Consider the following 20,537-nt stretch of genomic DNA (forward strand, 5'->3'; position numbering starts at 1 on the left):
CGTGTCCCCTGCATTGGCAGGCGGATTCTTAACCACTGCGCCACCAAGGAAGCCCTGGTTCAAATTTTTATGGAAAGTAAATACAAAGATGATAGAGAATGAGACTGCATAGTGAAGAACAGAGTGGGAAGGAAGTCTAGGACTGAGCCCTAGAGGGCTGGGATTTAGGAAGAGACAACTACAGAAACTGATGCACAGGCAGTGGGAGAACTAGGAGAGGACCCCCGAGAAATTATATTTAAGTATATACTTAAATCATCTTTTGGCCATGAAATTAACTTGGAATGATATATAATACAGCTTAATTTCTGCTTCTATCTCCTTCTACCAACCTACTATAGTATTTAAGTTTTCTAATTTAATCACAATCAATGATCACCCAAATTGGAAACATCACCTTTGAATTTTCTTATCCTCCAAGCCAGTTGCTCTCACAAAGCTCATCAAAACCTTGCCTCAAATAGTGTGGTCTTGTCTTACTACCATGTCTTGAAAGAATCTCCTGGACAGCAACTTATGTTCTCGTCGCATACAAGAGTAAAGCCCAAAACATCCATCGTGGAGTACCAGGCTTTGGACACAGAAAGCATAGTAACAGCCAGAAAAAAGGGGAAAAAAAGTTTAAGCATATAAACGCTTCCCTACAAACTCATTTCAAATTGAGCCAAGCAGTTAACTGTCCCCCACCCCCAGGATTCCAATAATTGCTTCGTAAAATTTAATTATGCAAATTGCAATTACCTATATGCCTCCCTCTAAATCTGCATTGTCCAGGATGGTTTCCCCTGGCTGTATGTAGCTATTAATAACTTTAAATATGACTGGTCCCAATTGGGATGTTAAAATGTAAAATACCCCCTGGATTTCAAAAACAAGCATGCAAGTAAGAATGTAAAATCTCTACTAAGAATACTGATTACCTAACAATTATTTTAGACATACTAAATGAATCCATACTAAATGAATCAAAATTAGTTTCCTGTTTAAAATTAGCTATAAAAATTCTTTAAATTACTAAATGAGTACAGGATGGACCATATCATTCATCGTGTATGGCCAGCTCCTAAAATACCATAGAAAAACACAGAAGCAGTTCAATGTGTGCTTTTCATATCCACACTGCATTACAGGCCCCCAATCATTCTTTTTTTCCCCCCACAGACACTCTTAATGAAACAGATTTCAGAAGGTACAGCTCACCAGGAAAATGTGAATTTGGGATCACTCCAAAGTGAAAAACCATGGTGTTATTTCCCCAGAAACTTGACTTTGTCACTGAAGCATGAAGAGCCATCTCTCCCCAAAATAATTGTGCTCTGGGAAAACCATTTACCAAAACACATTAAGCAGTCTTCCCTTTTGCTACTACACTGTGGAGATGTTTTTCAAAGGATTTTTCCAGTGAAAGCTAAAAATTATGAATTTGTCGTAATGAAAGCAAATGAAGTACAAGTTCTGTAGTCCCCTCCTTCCACCAGAACTATGCCCTAAATTTAATCAATTTAGTGACAAAGTTGTTTTCTGTTTTAGTACTTCAGGTTAGACAATTCAAAAGGGATAATGAGGAAAGGGCATACAAAGAACTTGTTATAAGGCACTTTATTAAAATAAAAGTGCTTACATCCCTTTAATGTATTAATCTATTTCCTGAATAACATATGGAATATTTAACAAATACTGTACACCAGTTCTGTCCCTTATAATAGTAGGAAAACAGTATTATTTTACTAAGTTTTTTCACTCCTCCCAACTTCCTTTTACATTTTTGCCCACCATGGTATTGCCTATAGCATAATTCTTAAAAAAAAAAAAAAAGGAATTTCTAGCCAGTGTCTTCCACTAGAAATTGCAAAATGCTACAGAAACCATAAGACAAATTCAAATAAGAATTCCAGGTAACTTAAATTAACACGAGTTTTGAGAAAACCATTTTTATTATCATCACCACCCAGCCTATTTGTGCTGGATTATGTACCAAATGGCCAGGTCTTCTAAAGAACATCTACATAACATTTCTTTCATGTTTCAAGAGATGAAAATAACTGTACAAGGTTAAGTACAAAAGTACACAAGACAGTGGACACCAAAAATCCATGTATGAGATTTTATCCCATCTGCAGCTTTTATATATTTGAAAAGTAGAATTCATTAACTAAAAAATATTGTCCTTCTATAGTCCTGTCAAGTTTAATGGAAGCGGGTTTAACCTGATTACAACACTAACACCAGTATCACTGATCTGATATTTACAAAAAATCATATTTTTCAATAAATTAAAGTCAATGCAACACCCATGCAAGCTAGAATGCCAGCTGTTTGGTGAACAAGGACCTGACATCAGAACCAGAAGTCTATAAAAGTCCCAAGTATAAAGTGTGATTTTCTTCAAACTGTGTCCATTCCTCGCATCGATGATGTAAAACCCAATCCCATTCCTCTTTGTGTGTGGGTTTGTGATCTTGCCATTTCATACTGAGCGTCTAGATTTCTGAATACTTCTTCCTGCTGTTTCAATGTCTTGTAACTTTCTTCATCAACGGAGCTACATCCAGCTTCATCTTCACTCTAAATAACAGATACAAAATATACTATTAAAATGAATTCACCCAGGAATAAAAAGTGCTTCTCTCCCTTAAGAAGTACTACTAGATCACATTTTTGCAGTACATATTTGACCTCACTTAGCTTCCATTCATTCATTCAGCACCTATGGAATTCAAGGCAATGTTCATTCTAGGTACTGGGATAGAGCAGGACATAACAAAAATCATTCAGTGGGCCCAAGGAAGAACATGTAGAACAGGCCAGGGACTTCCCTGGTGGTGCAGTGGTTAAGAATCCACGTGCCAATGCAGGGGACACGGGTTCAAGCCCTGGTCCGGGAAGATCCCACGTGCCACGGAGCAACTGAGCCCGTGCGACACGACTACTGAAGCCCGCGCTCCACAACGAGAAGCCACTGCAATGAGAAGCCTGCATACCGCTACGAAGAGTAGCCCCCACTCGTTGCAACTAGAGAAAGCCCGCGCGCAGCAATGAAGACCCAACGCAGCCAAAAATAAATAAAGCATCTAGGGAAAAGTGAAGGAGAAAATGGGGGTGGAGTTTAAACCAAATATCCCTTCAAGGAAAAACCAACTCCCTTAGTAATAACCAATATCTGAACATTTGTCGACCTTACCAGGTTGTTGTGTAAAACCTAAAACCTTCCTTGGGACTTCCCTGGTAGTCCAGTGGCTAAGACTCTGTGCTCCCAATGCAGGGGACCTGGGTTCAGCCCCTGGTCAGGGAACTAAATCCCACATGCTGCAACTAAGAGTTCGCATGCCGCAACTAAAAGATCCCGCCTGCTGCAACTAAGACATGGCACAGCCAAATTAACTAATTATTTAAAAAAAACCCACAAAAAAACTCAAACAAACAAAAAACTTCCTTGAAAAAAATTAAGAAAGTCCAACCCCACACCAAGTATAGTTAACCTTAAATGGGCATTTTTTCTTTTTATACATCTTTATTGGAGTATAACTGCTTTACGATGTTGTGTTAGTTTCTGCTGTATAACAAAGTGAATCATCCATATGCATATATATATCCCCATATCCCCTCCTTCCTGAGCCTCCCTCCCACCCTCCCTATCCCACTCCTCTAGGGCATCACAAAGCACCAAACTTATCTCCCTGTGCTTTGCAGCAGCTTCTCACTAGCCATCCATTTTACATTTGGTAGTGTATGTATGTTAATGCCACTCTCTCACTATGTCCCAGCCTCCCCTCCCCCCACCCACCCCGTGTCCTCAAGTCCGTTCGCAATGTCTACATCTTTATTCCTGCCCTACCACTAGGTTCATCAGTACCAATTTTTAGATTTCATATATATGCGTTAGCATATGGTATTTGTTTTTCTTTTTCTGACTTACTTCACTCTGTATGACAGACTCTAGTTCCATCCACCTCACTACAAATAACTGTTTCATTCCCTTTTATGGCTAATATTCCATTTAAATGGGCAATTTAATTAATTAATTTTTTGGGGGGGCGTGTTGGGTCGCTGTTACTGCATGCAGGCTTTCTCTAGTTGCAGTGAGCGGGGGCTACTCTTCCTTGTGGTGCGCAGGCTTCTCTTGTTGTGGAGCACAGTGCGTGGGCTTCAGTAGTTGTGGCACACGGGCTTAGTTGCTCTGCGGCATGTGGGATCTTCCTGGACCAGGGATTGAACCCGTCCCCTGCATTGGCAGGCAGATTCTTATCCATTGTGCTACCAGGGAAGCCCTAAACGGGCATTTTTAAAAGCAAATTAATTCCTTTTTACAATTTTTTTTTAAATTTACTAAGAAAAGCTTATGATTTTGAACAAGGTTTGCTTAAGGCATAAACATGCAGTAACAATCAACAACTGTTTTATTTCTTATGTTTTGGCCACGCCACACAGCATGTGGGATCTTTGTTCCCCGACCAGGGATTGAACCCACATCCCTGCAATGGAAGTGTGGAGTCTTAACCACTGGACCTTCAGGGAAGTCCCTCAACAAATGTTTTAATCAAATTTAACAATTTGGGGCTTCCCTGGTGGCGCAGTGGTCGAGAATCTGCCTAATGCAGGGAACACGGGTTCGAGCCCTGGTCTGGGAGGATCCCACATGCTGCGGAGCAACTAGGCCCGTGAGCCACAACTACTGAGCCTGCGCGTCTGGAGCCTGTGCTCTGCAATGAGAGGCCGCAACAGTGAGAGGCCCCGCGCACTGTGATGAAGAGTCGCCCCCGCTTGCCACAACTAGAGAAAGCCCTCGCACAGAAATGAAGACCCAACACAGCAAAAACAAATAAATAAATAAACTCCTACCCCCAACATCTTCTTAAAAAAAAAATTTTTTTTTAACAATTTGTATTGTTGACTAGTGATGATAATTTATTGGTTAATTCTGGGAAGTTAATCTAGAGAACACAAATGAAAGAGCACTAGAAAGTACCCAGAGATGACACATCACTGAAATAATGTTTAAGTTGAGAACCAATGTTACCCTAAAAATATAAAATAACATGAACTTTATTACAAAGTGTATAACTCACCTTAATACCCATTAATTTCCTAAATTTGACATTTTGGTCCTTGTTTCCGAAATTCAATTTCTCCCATATTTCAGCAGACTGGGATTTGTCCTGTTAAAAAAACAATGAATTTTTAACACATGTAAAATTTAAATACCTTGTATTATGATACTAGATCTTTCCATAATATAGTCTTAGTAGAAAAACAATAGCATTTATGGCATTCCACCAATGGAATTTATAATCACCTTAATAATATGGAAAAAAAATCTAAGCTAAGGAACCAACTCTTTCCCCTTAATAAATGTAGGGCAGTATTGGTTTTCTTTGAAAGCCTGACTTAGATCGTGCATTTCCCCCCCCCAGAATTAATAATTGTAGCAAATTAAATTATTCCAGTCAGGCTCTCAGAAGAAAGATAAACCCAAACTAATCTTTTCCAATCCAAGTTTGTTTTTCTAAGCTGAGGAATCAATGACAAAAAAGGAGAATAAGAGAACTTACTCCTTCTTTCTTGCCTTGCCAAAGCATTTTCCTTTTTTTCTCTTGTTCAGCAAATTTCATTGGATTCACAGCTGCTGGGTTGTAATAGCTAGGTACAGCTATTCCGGTCTCTGCCAAAGCTTTAGCCTGCAAGGCTGCCATCTGAGCTGCCATAGCTATCTGAGGAGTTACTTGTGTTCCTGATGCCAATAGGGCAGCAACATTGAGAACAGAACCTCCGGTAGCTGCAGCTGCTGAAGAGGAAATAAGTACGGATTTTAACCAGAACAAACCTCCTAATTTACAGTAATACATTATTTATATATAAGAGCTACTAATCTGCAAAAAGGCAGAATATTTTCACCAAATAGAAAATAACTGTGTCAAGCTTATAAAGCAATAACATTTTAGCAAACATTAATGTATTCATCGCTAGACATTTCTGTATATGATCCCTTATATATACTTAAACTTCACTTACTTCTGAGGATAAAGAGAATCCTACAAATAGGATAAAGGTGTATGATTTCAATGGAAATGAACTAGTGACTGTCGCTAAACTTTTAATAAATTGACTTTTCTTTGTATGGTTCTTTATAGCTCACAAAACAATCTCACAACATCTAATTTGAAACTCACAAGAAACATTTAAAACTACTAAACAGGTATTATACACACTTAACATACTAAGCCCAAGTCCTATAAAAGTTAAGTGCCAGACTGTTACTTCTACCTTCCAGATTACATTTCATACAGGCTCTCTCTGATCACCTTTAAATCATCCACAGGCAGTGTGTCTGTCTAAAAACTTGATTTTTAATAGTAAGACATAATACATACTCCAGTTCAGTTCATCACCTTTAATAAACTGCATTTCCAAAATCATAACTAAAAGACATATGCAGTGATGGCTAAACTGCTACATGAACAAGAATAGTCACTATTCACTTTTCAAAATTATCTACATTGACAAAATCAGAAATACAGTGCAAAAAAAGTTTTATGAGGTACAAAAGTAACACTAAAAATAACATGTTCCCAATTCAATTAGTAATTTACAGCATACTGATCTACAGCATACTGACGGGTAGAAGGGATCACACGTGATTCTCTTCCTATTAGTTTTCCTGAACTTTTCAAATGTTCTACAAATACTGCCATACTTCCATAATAAAGAAAACAAAAATTACCTGCAGCTATTTCCTGTTGTTTTTGTTTTTCAACCATTTCCTTTTCTCGCTGTTCCTGTAATTTCTTTGCCCTTTCCAACCTGTCAAAGACAATTTAAATAAATAAAAATATCAATATAAAGCCAACATTTACCTCTTTATGTATACATATGTAGGCATAAAACACTTTATATAGAATTTTAAATAAATTTAATACCTTCCCCAAATTGATATCTGCATGTGGGAAAAAAAGCAATCATTCTTAAGATGGTATCAATCACAATTAAATAATATTTCACTACTGGTTTTAAACATTTTTAATTTCACTGACTAGCCAACAACTCTAGTAGCTTTTATATACAATTCCCACAGAGTCATTAAAATGGTTATGAGATAGAAGTTATTCAATCTTCATCAGTGCTGGTTACAGGAGGAGGATAAAATTAAATCTTGCGAATTGAGACATTGAGAAAACATATTGAAAGCTGAGTAAATCTTAGGGTACATGCAATAATTTAGAGAATTACCTAAATGCTTCTTAAGGGAGGCTGATACAGGATTAAGGCCAATCAAAGCATGCAAATGATTTTTATATAAACAGACTTTATTAGTCTCTAAATCAGTGAAAATTAAAAAGCCAAAAATAAAATTTAAAAAAGGGCAAGCAAACCCTGCCATTCTCTATAATCTAATAAAACGGGGGAGAAAACCTAAATATTAGAAAATTACTTTTAGGAGGTAAAGAAATTATTAGCAAAGGAACTGAAAACGTGAAACACAAATTCATCCCCAAACAAAAACGAATTCTGATTCACACTAAATTCACCACTGAATACACACACTAAACAAAATGTGCTGTCAAGTAGGTATCTATCTGGTATATCACAAATGGTAAGTAATGTTATCTTCACAGTGAGTTCCTGAAAGAGAAAGCCCTTTTCTTCCAAAGATTCCTTGATTTACCAATCATAAGTTAAACACCACCCTCTCCCTCCTTTATAGTATAAAGGGGCAAGGATTGGGGAAAAAGTTTCTTGGGGGAGGGGAGCAGTGGGCACTACAGGTAAAATACAGTAGTAGAAAATTGACATTTGCTTTAACAATTGCCATAATTCACATAAAAGGATAACAATCTGTAATTTTGTTCCCTTCCTTCTGTTGAGCACACATGAAAGAAAGACAAGTAGTACAGCCTTGAATTTGTCCTAATCAGAAAGAATTCTGATTAGGATTAATGTTAAAACATAGGTTCATAAATAAAAGTATTTCCAAAGCAGTTTTAAAAATTGTCATCTGAAAATCACTAAGTAGACTAAATTAAAGTTTTAGATGCTAGTTATAGATTCAACTTTAGTATAATCCAAAATTTTAAATACAAGAAACTTAAGAGTAAACAAGAACAAACTTTAGGGCTTAAAAAAATTCATGATCAAAGTTAATGGACCATTCTTTATAAATTAGTTCAGATATTGTAGAAAATTATTTCCTAATTCTGTTGATTTTAGTTTCAGTAAGAAAGTAACTGACAGCTACTGGCTGTATATTTTAAGTGGCCACTGCAGGTCTGGAATCAATACCATTCACTAAGGTGAATGGAATGAAGAAGGGGTGAGCTCACACCTTTGCTGCTGCTGCTGTTCAGCTGGAGTTTCTGCCAGGCTGGGTTCACAGGGCAGCAGCCCATCAGGTTACATTGTGATAACTGTATTTTTGTAATGAAAAAAAAAATACAAACTCAATTTCATAAAGAAAAAAAAATCAAAATCAAAAGATTTTAGTTTTTTAGAATATGGGAAAACCTGCAAACAAGGGCTTGGATTTTACTTTACTTCTTGCCTCTATGAGGCAGTTCTTTCAATGGTTTTGCAGATTTCGGTTAGACAGCCCTGCTGTGTGTGGTCCCACAATCACCCATCTTTGAAACATTAGAAAATTTAAAAATACAATGATCTTCCTATGCTATCACAGCAGTAAAAACTTTAAGATCAAATGAACTGGCTTATTATTCACCACCTTCAAAATAGGAAAACTACTGACAGAATTCTACTTATTGTTTCAGAGACTTTTCTTAAGGAAGAACAAAGAAGGTAAAAACAAAGCAGTTTTAGATGCAAAATTAACAGTTATTAGATCACATTTAAGATTTTTTAAAAAGTTCCAATGTCCAACTGAAAATATTTGAGTCTAGACTTGCGAAAAATGAATTAGTTAATCATGAAGAAAAAAGAGAAACTGTTGAAGAAATACTCTTTCCAGTTGTGCAAATAAGCAAATTAAAGATGAGAATTAACAAACCACTTAATACAATTCTGTATCACAAAACTGCCACAGTAGTCGTGGCTAGATTTAATTATTTGAATTATCCTCTGAAAGCATTCATTTGGTCCACACAATTGAATATCTACCTCAAGATGAAAAGGAGAAAAAAATGTATTGAATAAAAAATACACGCACCTCCTAGCTAAAGCTTCTTGTGCATCCATTGCTGTGTTTCTGCCTCGGAAGGGAGGTGGGCTAGGAGTTCGGCTTAAACTTCTGCTAAATCTTCTCGGTTTTTCAATTCTCTTCTTTCTATCTCTTTAATAAATCATATTTTACATGTCTCAGTATGGCCAAGTAATAATTATCTTATTGAATCAAAATAAATTATAGTTACATAGTTCAATAAAAATTAAACTGGTCTAGGAAATATATTTTGAACCCCTTCCTTTCCACCTCTGTTGTACACCTTCCATAGGCACACCAAGTTCCTTGTGTATAAGACTAGTTTCTATAAATTCACTTAACCATCCCTGTTTCAGATGGACATTTAGGTTGTTTCCAATCTTTTGCTATTACACCCAATGTTGCAAAGGCTAGACTTGTACGTTAGTCATTTTACACTTGTGTAGGTCAATAGGTAGGATAAATTCCTACTAGGTGGGATTGATAAGTTAAATGGTTGTAGTATTCTAATGTACAATGAATTAACTTGTAAATGTTTTCAAAAATATAAATCACTAAAACAAAATTAGAATTAAAAATAGTCATTGATTAGAATAAAAGGTATCAGTGGTTAAAACTAGAAATGCCATAAATAATGACCTGAATTGCCCAAATGGTGATTTAAAAAAAACAAAAACAGGGCTTTCCTGGTGGTGCAGTGGTTGAGAGTCCGCCTGCAGATGCAGGAGACACGGGGTTCATGCCCCGGTCCGGGAAGATCCCACATGCCGTGGAGCGGCTGGGCCCGTGAGCCATGGCCGCTGAGCCTGTGTGTCCGAAGCCTGTGCTCCGCAATGGGAGAGGCCACAACACTGAGAGGCCCGCGTACCGCAAAAAAACCCAAAAAACAAAAACAAAAAAACAATGGTAATTAATGGTGAAATTACCATTTACTTTAGATTGACTATATCTCCTAACTGGTAAAGTTCAATTTAGGCAACTATTACATACTAAAACCACTGATTAAAAACTGAAAAAATGATCAAACAAGTGACAAACCAAGTTATTACAAGCCAAAGTACACTTTTATCCATATTTCATTCTTTTAGACTATTTGACTTAATGAACAATAAATTAACAAAAAAGCTTTCACATTAACTTTATTACCAGTATCTGTGAATACAGATATAACACACTATTAGTAACTAATATTAGTAGAGAATAAACATATTCTCTGAATATTTATAATTAAATGCTCTTTATTGTATTTCCTGCCTAAACAAATTAAAATTTCCTTCCAATCGAGACAAGTGTGAATTTATAAGCTCATCCTTCTGAGTATCTGAGAGAGTATAACCAGTACGGTGGATTAAGCACACATACTGACTTTGCTTTCAGATGCATTTGGGACCAGGTCCCAGCTTTACCATTTAAGAACTGTATGATATTGGGCTTCTTGAGCAAGTTACTTAACCTTTCTAAGCCTGACTGAACAGACCCTGTGAGGGGCCTGTTTGATTTTATTCAAGATGATGAATACCTACCGACTTCTACTCCTTGTCCTACTCCTGCTTCTACTCCTATGTCTGTGTCTTGATCTTGAGCGGGAACGAGATCGGATCCGACGTTTTCTCTCCCTGCTTCTGGATCGTGATTTCTTCCTCTCTCTGCTTCTGGATCTTGACTTTTTCCGCTCCCTACTCCTGGATCTTGACTTCTTCCGCTCTCTGCTCCTACTACGATGACGCCTGAAATTCAAGTACATAAATTTGTAGTTACTTACAGGGAACACAATAAACTGATAATGTCAAAAAAGCAATGTTTCCTACCCCAATTTAAGATTCTGTTTAATAGCTTGAAGTCTACTGCTGAACCAAACTATTTCTTTGCATTTTTTTTTTGTTTTTTGTTTTTTTTTTTTGTTTTTGTTTTTTAACCGGTATACGGGCCTCTCACTGTTGTGGCCTCTCCTGTTGCGGAGCAGAAGCTCCGGACGCGCAGGCTCAGCAGCCATGGCTCACGGGCCCAGCCGCTCCGCAGCATGTGGGATCTTCCCAGACTGGGGCGCGAACCCGTGTCCCCTGCATCGGCAGGCGGACTCTCAACCACTGCGCCACCAGGGAAGCCCCTGAACCAAACTATTTCTAAGAGTAACAATCAAGTTATTCTACTACTGAAAAATTTTGACCAAATCTGATACCACACACATATTCCCCATAGAAATCCGCAAAATATGTTGCGGACACTGGTTTCTTAAAACACAACAAAAAAGCCACAAAAATTTGAACCATGACCCAGTTTCTTAAAAATCTTTTAACCCATACCTAAATAAAACCTAGATTAGAGTTCAGCAGCAAATGAATCCTGCACCAGCAATGTAGAAGGATTATGATATTGGCAAACTATATAAACATAGTTCAGCAAAAATTTTTTCACTGTGACAGACAACTCAGAAAGTTAAAAATACCAATTTTCTAGCTAAGATTTTTTTGGGTGTTGCTCCATTAATGCAAACCTTTATGTAATTTAGGAGATCTTTAGAAGGCATTAACTTAGGAGAAACTACTTACCTTTCACGAGACCTAGACCTTGAATGACTTCTGCCTCTTGATGACTTTCTTTCTTTGCGTTTGTGTCTGTCCTCACCATTTTCAGATGAATTTAGCCGCTCTCTTCCTTTATCAGAAGAATGCTCTTTGTCATTATGTTCCTCAGACTTGTGTTTCTTAGAGGATTTATCTTTGGATTCATGTCTTCTTGCCTGTTTTAAGAAGAAGTTGGTTCTTTCAGGAAAATAGTGCAACAAAGAAAGTTAGTATGGGTATCAGTAGCAAAAATGTTGTGATGCAACATTAGTAACCTTAGGAGTGTGTGGCAAATTTAAAAAAAGATCTAGTTTCACATCACCCAAATGTTGCAGATGTATATTACTAATTTTACTTTTTCTTTATAAACCCCCCCAAATGCAGTTTCCACCCCCAAATACTTTCAATACCACAATCAAAACAATAACTTTCAATGTCAATAATATCGAAAAACCACTATTTCAGAAAAAGAGGAATCCCTGATGTTTCTTTAAGAGGGAAGTACACATGTATCAAAGTTTTTTCAATTTTCCAACAAACCTTTTAGAGAAACAGACATGTATATACAACAACTTCTAAATCCAGAGTACATAGTATTAAGTTTTAAAAGTTAACAATAACGAAGATAAGGACACAAAGAAATGCACCAGAAAAATGCACTTCCAATTAGGTAACTAAGTAAAATTAACCTAAGTATTAATATCTTCTAGCAACTTCAAATTACTTTACGCAAAGTTAAGTGTCCTTTTTATAGCTATACTGCCACATCCTTTCTTAAAGACGGCTCTTGATTTTTCTCCCAATCCTAAACTGTGAAGCAATCACTTTTCATCTTGCAATATCCCAACAGGCTTGGAGTTCTATTACACTTCATGTACCTAGGGTAGAAAATGGCAACCATATCTGTTTTAATTTTTATGAAATCAAACTAGGTGTAACACAATTAATCCCTCTACCATTATATAATACATACTTCCCCCATATTCTGAATGATTATAAAAACCAAGGCTTTTGCTTTCACAACATATGCATTCAGAGACTGAGCTAAATTAATTGTATGATCAAGTCTCCATCCTACACTCACATACTGAATTAGGAAGTGCTAAACATTCGATTTCCCCCCATTAAGATTTGTCAAATCCATCTTGTAGCTAAAGCTTAAAATCCTGGACATTTCAGAATCACAATTTTAAAGCTGGAAGGAAACTCAGATCTTCTAATTCCCCTTACTTTATATATGACTAAATTAAGATCTAAAGTCACAAAGCTACATATTAGGAGAGTTGAACCCAGACCCCATATTCTTCTGACACCCAGGGCACCGTTTTCCACCACAACAGGACACTTAACTCATGCTTCCCAGAATAGACCTTAGCACATATTTCCTTCCGCTCAAGATTAACTTTTCTTAAAAACAAAAAACTTAGTCAAACATTTTAGAACATGCATGGTGATACATCAGAAAAGGATCATAGTCTGTAATTTATTATTTTGCAGAAAAATAAGAGACCTGGAGACACAGCTAAATTTTAGTTTCAATGCCAGTTCTCCATATGAGCTTATAAAAAAGACTATTTCCTTGATTTTGCCATATGGTGGCAAACTGGAAAATCTTTAAGTGGTTATTAAGCTTGCAAAAGTTTCAGTTTATTTCAAACCAGTTTTCCAAACATAACATTACTATTATTATTTTTTTAAAAAACCATTAAAACCCTTAACTGATTTAAGATATACTTAAGGGAAATAGGAGTTTGAATGACTAATAGTTACCTTATCATGAAGTAGGCTTATTATTTTGCTATCTGAGTCTGCAGCGTCTTCAGTTCAGTCTCTTCGCGCATTAGCACGCTGAGTATGATTTATTATAGAAATGTTATCATGTGAGCTAAACAAAATAGTCATTTTCACAAAAACTCTCCTAAATTAAAATTTAACAGAGCTTCCATTAGGGGAAGAGGTGAAGTCCCTGCCCACAGTTGTTTAAGGAGTCCCTTGCCCAGCCCCCATGAGACTCTTCTCCTCCCTTTTTGGCTTCTACTTCTGCTCTTCCTTTGTTGGCTCATTCCTTGTCTTCTCAGGTGGGCAAGTTAACTCCTCTGCAATACAGCTGCTGTCTTTCTTTATCCTCAAGTTTTGTGTCACCGCCATCTTTCCAGCAGTCCCTCACTGACACTTTTATTTCAAAATTCAATACTATTCTTAGGGAATCAAACTAGTTTACTAATGAAAAGGACTCTCATTATCTTCCATAAAGAAAAAGTAGCCCATAGATATCTAAGAGTATTGCTACTTAAAGATGATTGCTATTTAAAAGTCCTGAGCAGTTGTCAGGCATAAAGAGACTCGGGACCTCAGATTAATGGAAGCTCTGTGTGACAGGCCTAAAAAACCAGTTATATTCTTCATATGAAATTTTTATTGTGAATATTTTCACAACATAACATTAATAGTTTTTGAATGAACTTTTCATATAAACATCTATCTTCTTGAAAAATGATGAATCCAAATCATGCTTATTTTATAACTGAATTAAACCTTTTAAATTTCAAGTTTTGGTACTTACCTTGACAATATCATATATTCACACAAACATTTCTACCAGATACTTTACAAGTATTCTAAAGTGCCTATTCACTACAAAGTGTTAATTACCTCTTTGCTTCTGCTCCGGCTCCTGTGTTTTCTTCCTTCATTATCTGTGAACACACAAAAATTCACCATAAATAATGGTACAGAAACACCTCAAACGCAAATTCCAAAACTAATACAAAGAACATTTCTGGCCACTCACCTAACTAATCTATTTACTAGTCATACTCTAAAGACTATTTTTTTATGGCAGGGGTGGGATTATTCTACTACAGTAATACTTCACGTATCTGAAATAAATCAAGCAATCTGAGCAAACCAGAATATAATCAAGTAAGTAAGCAAAAAAGTCCAAGTCCATGTTCCAAGACACATAACAAACAGAGTTTGTCTTTCAGGTGGTCACAGATTCTTTTTTTTTGCGGTACGCGGGCCTCTCACTGTTGTGGCCTCTCCCGTTGCGGAGCACAGGCTCCAGACGCACAGGCTCAGCGGCCATGGCTCACGGGCCTAGCCGCTCCACGGCACGAGGGATCCTCCCAGGCCAGGGCATGAACCTGTGTCCCCTGCATCAGCAGGCAGACTCTCAACCACTGCACCACCAGGGAAGCCCCTATCACAGATTCTCTATATTTTACAAAACATTCTGTCCAGTTCATCTTGCTTCCTATTACATAGCAAACTTATAAAGGGTCTTACTAGAGGAAAACAATTAAGAACAAAAGGAACAAAGAATGCAAGAGAAAACAAACAGGTTGAATTATATTTGGTGTCTTTTAAATAGTCAAAAAGATGTTACAATTTAGAAAAATTCCCATTAAAAAGTAGTTATGATACTGCACAGTTTCAAACATATACATAAAAATTACACTTGAACCATTTTGTAGATGGACTATCTGTGGGTGCCAAGGATAAATAACCAGAGCCCAGGTCTTGAAACTTTTAAACTCATTTCTATTCTATCTCTCTTTTAACTACTTAAGTATTGATTCATTAACAATACATCATGCTTTCTATACCACATCAGTCTAGTTAAAAAAATGCTCCAAATAAGGAGCATTTCAAAACACTAAAAACTCTTGCTTTCAGAAATATTTTAACATTAAGTTAAAAAGAAAACCAAGGTTAAAAATGTTCTTGTGGGCTTCCCTGGTGGCGCAGTGGTTGAGAGTCCGCCTGCCGATGCGGGGGACACGGGTTCGTGCCCCGGTCCGGGAAGATCCCACATGCCGCGGAGCGGCTGGGCCCGTGAGCCATGGCCGCTGAGCCTGCGCGTCCGGAGCCTATGCTCCGCAATGGGAGAGGCCACAACAGTGAGAGGCCCACGTGGTGCAAAAAAAAAAAAAAAAAGTTCTTGTAACTTACGTCAAAGATGTTAAGTAAGTTCAGAATATACCACTGCCCAGACTACATCTTTCAAAATATTGTTTTGCCTATGTTGAAAGGATAAAATTTGAACATCTGAGGGATAAGTTATTGTGACACAAATTTAAGCATACATTTTGTCTTTGACAAGTTATAAAATTCCTGTATTAGGACATTTGTATTCCTCATAATTGAAAAATTCTCCAGAAAATTCCCAATGCACTTTTCACTATCCATTTCTCAATGGGAAGAACACATATTAATTACATCAGTAAACTTATGTCTTACACATACCTGACTTTCGTTTTCTTTCTCTTGACCTTGATCGTGATCTTGAATAATGATGTTTTGAGGCTCTGGGAGAAACAGATACATCGGACTGCTCTTTTTTCTTATCTCTATCTGGGGATGTCTTTTCTGGGGCTAGTCCATCTCGTTCTGTATCACTAGCCTAAAAGTTTAAAGAAAAATGGTTATAAATTCTTAACTGCATTTAAAATGTTTCCAATAACTTAAAAGAGTGAGAAGGGAGGAAAGATAGTTATCCTTGAGTTTTACAAAATTAAAAAATAAAGAAAATCAAGAAATCAGAAGAACTGATTTTCAAGTAGCTAAATATGCTTTGTACTTGCTAAGTAGGCCTGAATAAATTGAAATAACAATAAATAAACTGACTAACCCAATACCAGAGACACATGTAACTGAATGGATATATCTTTATTTTTTTAAATCATTATTTGTATAACTTTCAAAACACTGGGGGAAGGGGAAAATAGGGCTCCAAGTATCTCCATTAAGTATTCAAGCAGAGAAAATAGAGTCCATTTTAGATCTATGAATTCATTTAGTTGACTTTACCAATACTTGTATTTTAAATTAGCATAAAGAGGCATTTAAAAATGAGCTGTTAAAGGTTAAAAAGACCGAAGACTGTAAAATCTTAAAAAGCAAAGAGAATGCTTCTAGAATATTATTAAAAAAAAAAAACAGAAAATTAACTTACCTATCTGAGAACCCAATCTTAATTTCATTAACCCTCTTTAATGAAAGCCCCTTGGCACAGTGCTGCTGCAAAATATGGTCTGCCTCTCCTCACATATGCTCTGGGCTATGGAAACATTAAGGTGTTTCTGCTTTAAAGCATTTTATAAGTTATCACAATATAAATTAAAAAAAATTAAAATAGTCAAGAGTACACACTCTTTCCCAGAGACCTGATTTACCTAGGAGAGTAGGTTCCTTCATTAAATTGAGTCATAGAGGGACTTACCTGGTGGCGCAGTGGTTAAGAATCTGCCTGCCAATGCAGGGACATGGGTTCGAGCCCTGGTTCAGGAAGATCAAACATGCAACGAACAACTAAGCCCATGCACCACAACTACTAAGCCCGTGCTCTACAGCCCGTGAGTCACAACTACTGAGCCCGCGGGCCTAAATCCGGTGCTCCGGAACAAGAGAACCCACCGCAATGAGAAGCCTGCGCACTGCAACGAAGAGTAGCCCCCACTCTCCGCAACTAGAGAAAGCCCTTGCGCAGCACCAAAGACCCGAAGCATCAATCAATCAATAATAAGTTTATTAAAAAAAAAAGAGTCATAGAAAAAAAGCTTCAAGGAGAAACTAGAACCTAAATGTTCTCCTGAGTGAGATTCTGATAAAAGGCAGGGAAAACAGTTTCCGTAATATGTGGAAGGTGGACGTTGGTGACCCATCTAACCAGAGAGGAAATACGAAAATAGTCAATAAGCCCAGGGAGTTGATTACTTACCACATGAGTTAGCAAAGTATCGCCCTTGAGCTAAGAATGACTTTTACATTTTTAAAAGGGTTGTTAAAACAAGCAAGCAAGGAATGTGACAGAGACTGTATGTTGCACGTGGTCCACAATGCCTAAAATATCTACTAACTTGCTCTTTACAGAAAAAAGATCTGGATTGGGTAAATAGTGAATATACTATACATTTTCAGCAGGAGAAATAATCACATGATAATGAACTTCTTCCTTTAGGAAGATTAGTCCAGAAAACAAACACCAAGTAAACTAAATGGGGAGTACTTTAGCAAATGAAGTGTGAGATATCGCATTATTTTAACAACTATTTTCTGATGGTCAAAAATGCACCTAACTCGATGTTAGACTTCAGGAATAAATAATAAATTAAAAGGGAAGGATTTACAGGTTAGTTAGGATGAAAGACATATTATGTGTTACGCCTCTAACAATGTTACCAAAAAACCCAGTAACAAATAGGATGAAACACCTAATTACTGGGGAGGCCCATTCCAGCACACTTGCTTCTCTATGTATGGGTGATTTCTGGAATCATAAAATTTTTGTGCAGAAAGGCTCTCATCTCTTAGAATCAAGCTCAACTTTCTCATTTCACAGATGAGATCCAGCAACATTAGCTGACTCACTTAAGATGGTACTCTCTTTGCTGTCTAATATTAATACATGACACTATATCACACAACTAAAGATGATTCTGATTTTCACAACTAACATTGGTCATTTTCTTTTACTCTTGTTCTCATCACTATTCTTTTTTCTTTTGGGGCCTCACCGTGCGGCACGTGGATCTTAGTTCCCTGACCATGGATGTAGCCCGTGCCCCCTGCAATGGAAGCGTGGAGTCTTAACCACTGGACCACCAGGGAAGTCCTCATCACTATTCTTTTTTTTTTAATTTTAATTTTATTTTTTTATACAGCAGATTATTAGTTATCCATTTTATACACCTTAGTGTATGTATGTCAATCCCCTCATCACTATTCTTAAGGATTATTTCTGACAGGTCTGTGATGTGCTGTGTTGGTAAACTTACACTTAGTAAAATGCCCTTAAGGGAAGGCACTCTGTAAAACGGGCTAATAACTCACACCGAACAGCCATTTTCATCTGTAAAACACACTACAGGACAAAAACAAAAACCATCGTATCACTAAACAGATGTGAATAATAGGGGGCCACTTAGCTCACCCGAAGCTTTTATTTCCTTGAGAATATATTATAGTAGAATAACAAAAATGTCCAAATAAAATCGAGTATTAAAACTTCTCTGAAAATATCTAAGATTTCAATTTAGTACAGACCTATGTGTAAATCTTAAATGCTAACTGCAAAAATTCCCTTCACTCTACCATTTGCTCTATTAGAAAAACACCACGGTTTCTTAAAATTCACATCTTCTTTAAAACCCCAATGGCACTCAAGACATAGTGTAAGAATTTTTTCTAGTGCAAAGACGGCACATTGGACTTAATACTAGGCCACATCTCAAGGGGATCGTGTCTTTTTATTGAACAAGGCGCTGCAGAAACGAATGTCTGAATTTTTTTTTGAATATTTGAGCCCAAGTAAAATAATACTGTTCTTTCAAGTAGATTAAGAGGTCCAAAACACTAGTTAAACAAAAAAATATTTAAATCGATTATGTGCCCAACTGTTTGAACAACGATTCTAAATCGGTTATCAAAAACCCGGTTCTAAATCAAATCAATTAGGTATGGGGGCGCGGGGGGGAGAGGCAGACGATTTCTACTTCCAGATACCCCCAATGATCGGATGAGTACGAGTTTTTCGTTATTAACAATCCTATTTATTTTAGTCCTATTTATCTTCGAAAACGAGAAAACACAACTTTTTAGTCAATGGAAAAGAATGCAAAATGTTTGCATTTTTCTTGTAACCGGATAAGTAAAATGAAGTAATCACACAATAATGCGATCCATCAGGATTGGGCATCTTATAACCAAAGCAGGGTTAATTTCTCAGAAAACGTAATTTAAGAACTGTAGCTTTCACTTAAAATTAAACGGGCCTATGAAGGACTCTTAAATTTAAAGTAATAATGCCAATGTTAGGGCTTTGATTATGTTTCTCGAAACCTTCAAAATGATTACATCAGGAGGCACTTCGGAAACGGAGCATCAGTCAGAATTCGTAGCTCCAAAGACTTCTCTTCATTAAGTCGAATTTTTACTCCCTTCGAGAAACACGTTCCCTAGATGCTTACTAAGGAATAAACTAAGGTTTACACGGACGTTCACCCTAACCGAAATTATGCAGCTAGAATCATCTCACTGAACGTAGGCAAAATAATCGCTACAAGACCGCTTGCTCTCTTCTCACGTTCTACCTCTTACAGGCACCTCCTTTTTGACCCCATACTTTTCAGAGACGACCCCTGATCCCTTTTCTCTCTTCCCCAGCCCTTTCCCATCCCGAACATAAATGCCCAAGCCCTAACGAAACTCAGTATTAATCACCAACCAGAGTGAGTAAGCAAAACTGGAGTCAGTTCTGTGGGACAAAAGGAACATAAAACTGGGAAAGACACGAGGAAAGTTCTGGAAAAAAAGACACTCCCTGCGGCTCCCCACCCCCATCGACACCGCCTTCTTTCCCCCTCCCTACGGCAGCCAGCCATGATGGCGGGCGCAGAAGAAGGCCGCGGCGCCATCTTGTCCACACACTAGCCCCGACAACAGCTCTGGGAGCCGTTCATCCCTTCTTTGCAGAGCAGCAAAAAAATATGCCTGACTTTAAACTCAGATTCGGCACCTACCGCCATAGTCCAGAGTCCTGGCCGCTACGGCGGCACCTCCACTTGCCGCTCTCCACAGTACCGGCCGCCTAAACGCTTCGCAACAGACTGAAATCGCTCCCGCGAGAGACCCGGATGGCACAAAAGGGCTAAGACCCGGCGCGTCGCACAGCTTGCTGGGAGGAAAAGGGGTGGTGATAAGAGTTTCTGTAGCAACGCGGTTCGACGGTGATTGGTTGTTCTTTGGAAGGGGGGTTGTGAGGTCGGGGAGGGGGGCGGGGCCTAGAACACACCCTAGAATGCGCAGCCTGGATATCGGAATGGGTGGAA

General features: G+C 37.5%; 1 protein-coding gene across 3 annotated transcripts; it reads right to left on the reverse strand.

Moving 5' to 3' along the window:
- Positions 1-1,803: 1,803 nt before the first annotated feature.
- Positions 1,804-20,364, reverse strand: RSRC2 (arginine and serine rich coiled-coil 2). Of its 3 annotated transcripts, none has more exons than XM_079942209.1 (10): positions 20,229-20,364; positions 15,955-16,111; positions 14,359-14,402; positions 11,692-11,882; positions 10,666-10,869; positions 9,152-9,274; positions 6,719-6,798; positions 5,550-5,779; positions 5,067-5,156; positions 1,804-2,565 (listed from the first exon to the last, which is right to left on the reverse strand). In XM_079942209.1, exons 1-10 carry the CDS (start codon positions 20,232-20,234, stop codon positions 2,386-2,388), a joined length of 1,305 nt encoding a protein of 434 aa, XP_079798335.1. In that variant the 5' UTR covers positions 20,235-20,364; the 3' UTR covers positions 1,804-2,385. The 3 variants fall into 3 exon arrangements, with proteins under 3 accessions (XP_079798335.1, XP_079798334.1, XP_079798336.1); XM_079942208.1 differs by having other exon boundaries at positions 5,550-5,782; XM_079942210.1 differs by lacking the exons at positions 15,955-16,111; positions 20,229-20,364 and adding an exon at positions 13,477-13,554 and having other exon boundaries at positions 5,550-5,782; positions 11,692-11,904; positions 14,359-14,399.
- Positions 20,365-20,537: the final 173 nt, after the last annotated feature.

Source organism: Stenella coeruleoalba (assembly GCF_951394435.1).
Source record: "Stenella coeruleoalba genome assembly, chromosome: 14".
Classification (NCBI taxonomy): domain Eukaryota; kingdom Metazoa; phylum Chordata; class Mammalia; order Artiodactyla; family Delphinidae; genus Stenella; species Stenella coeruleoalba.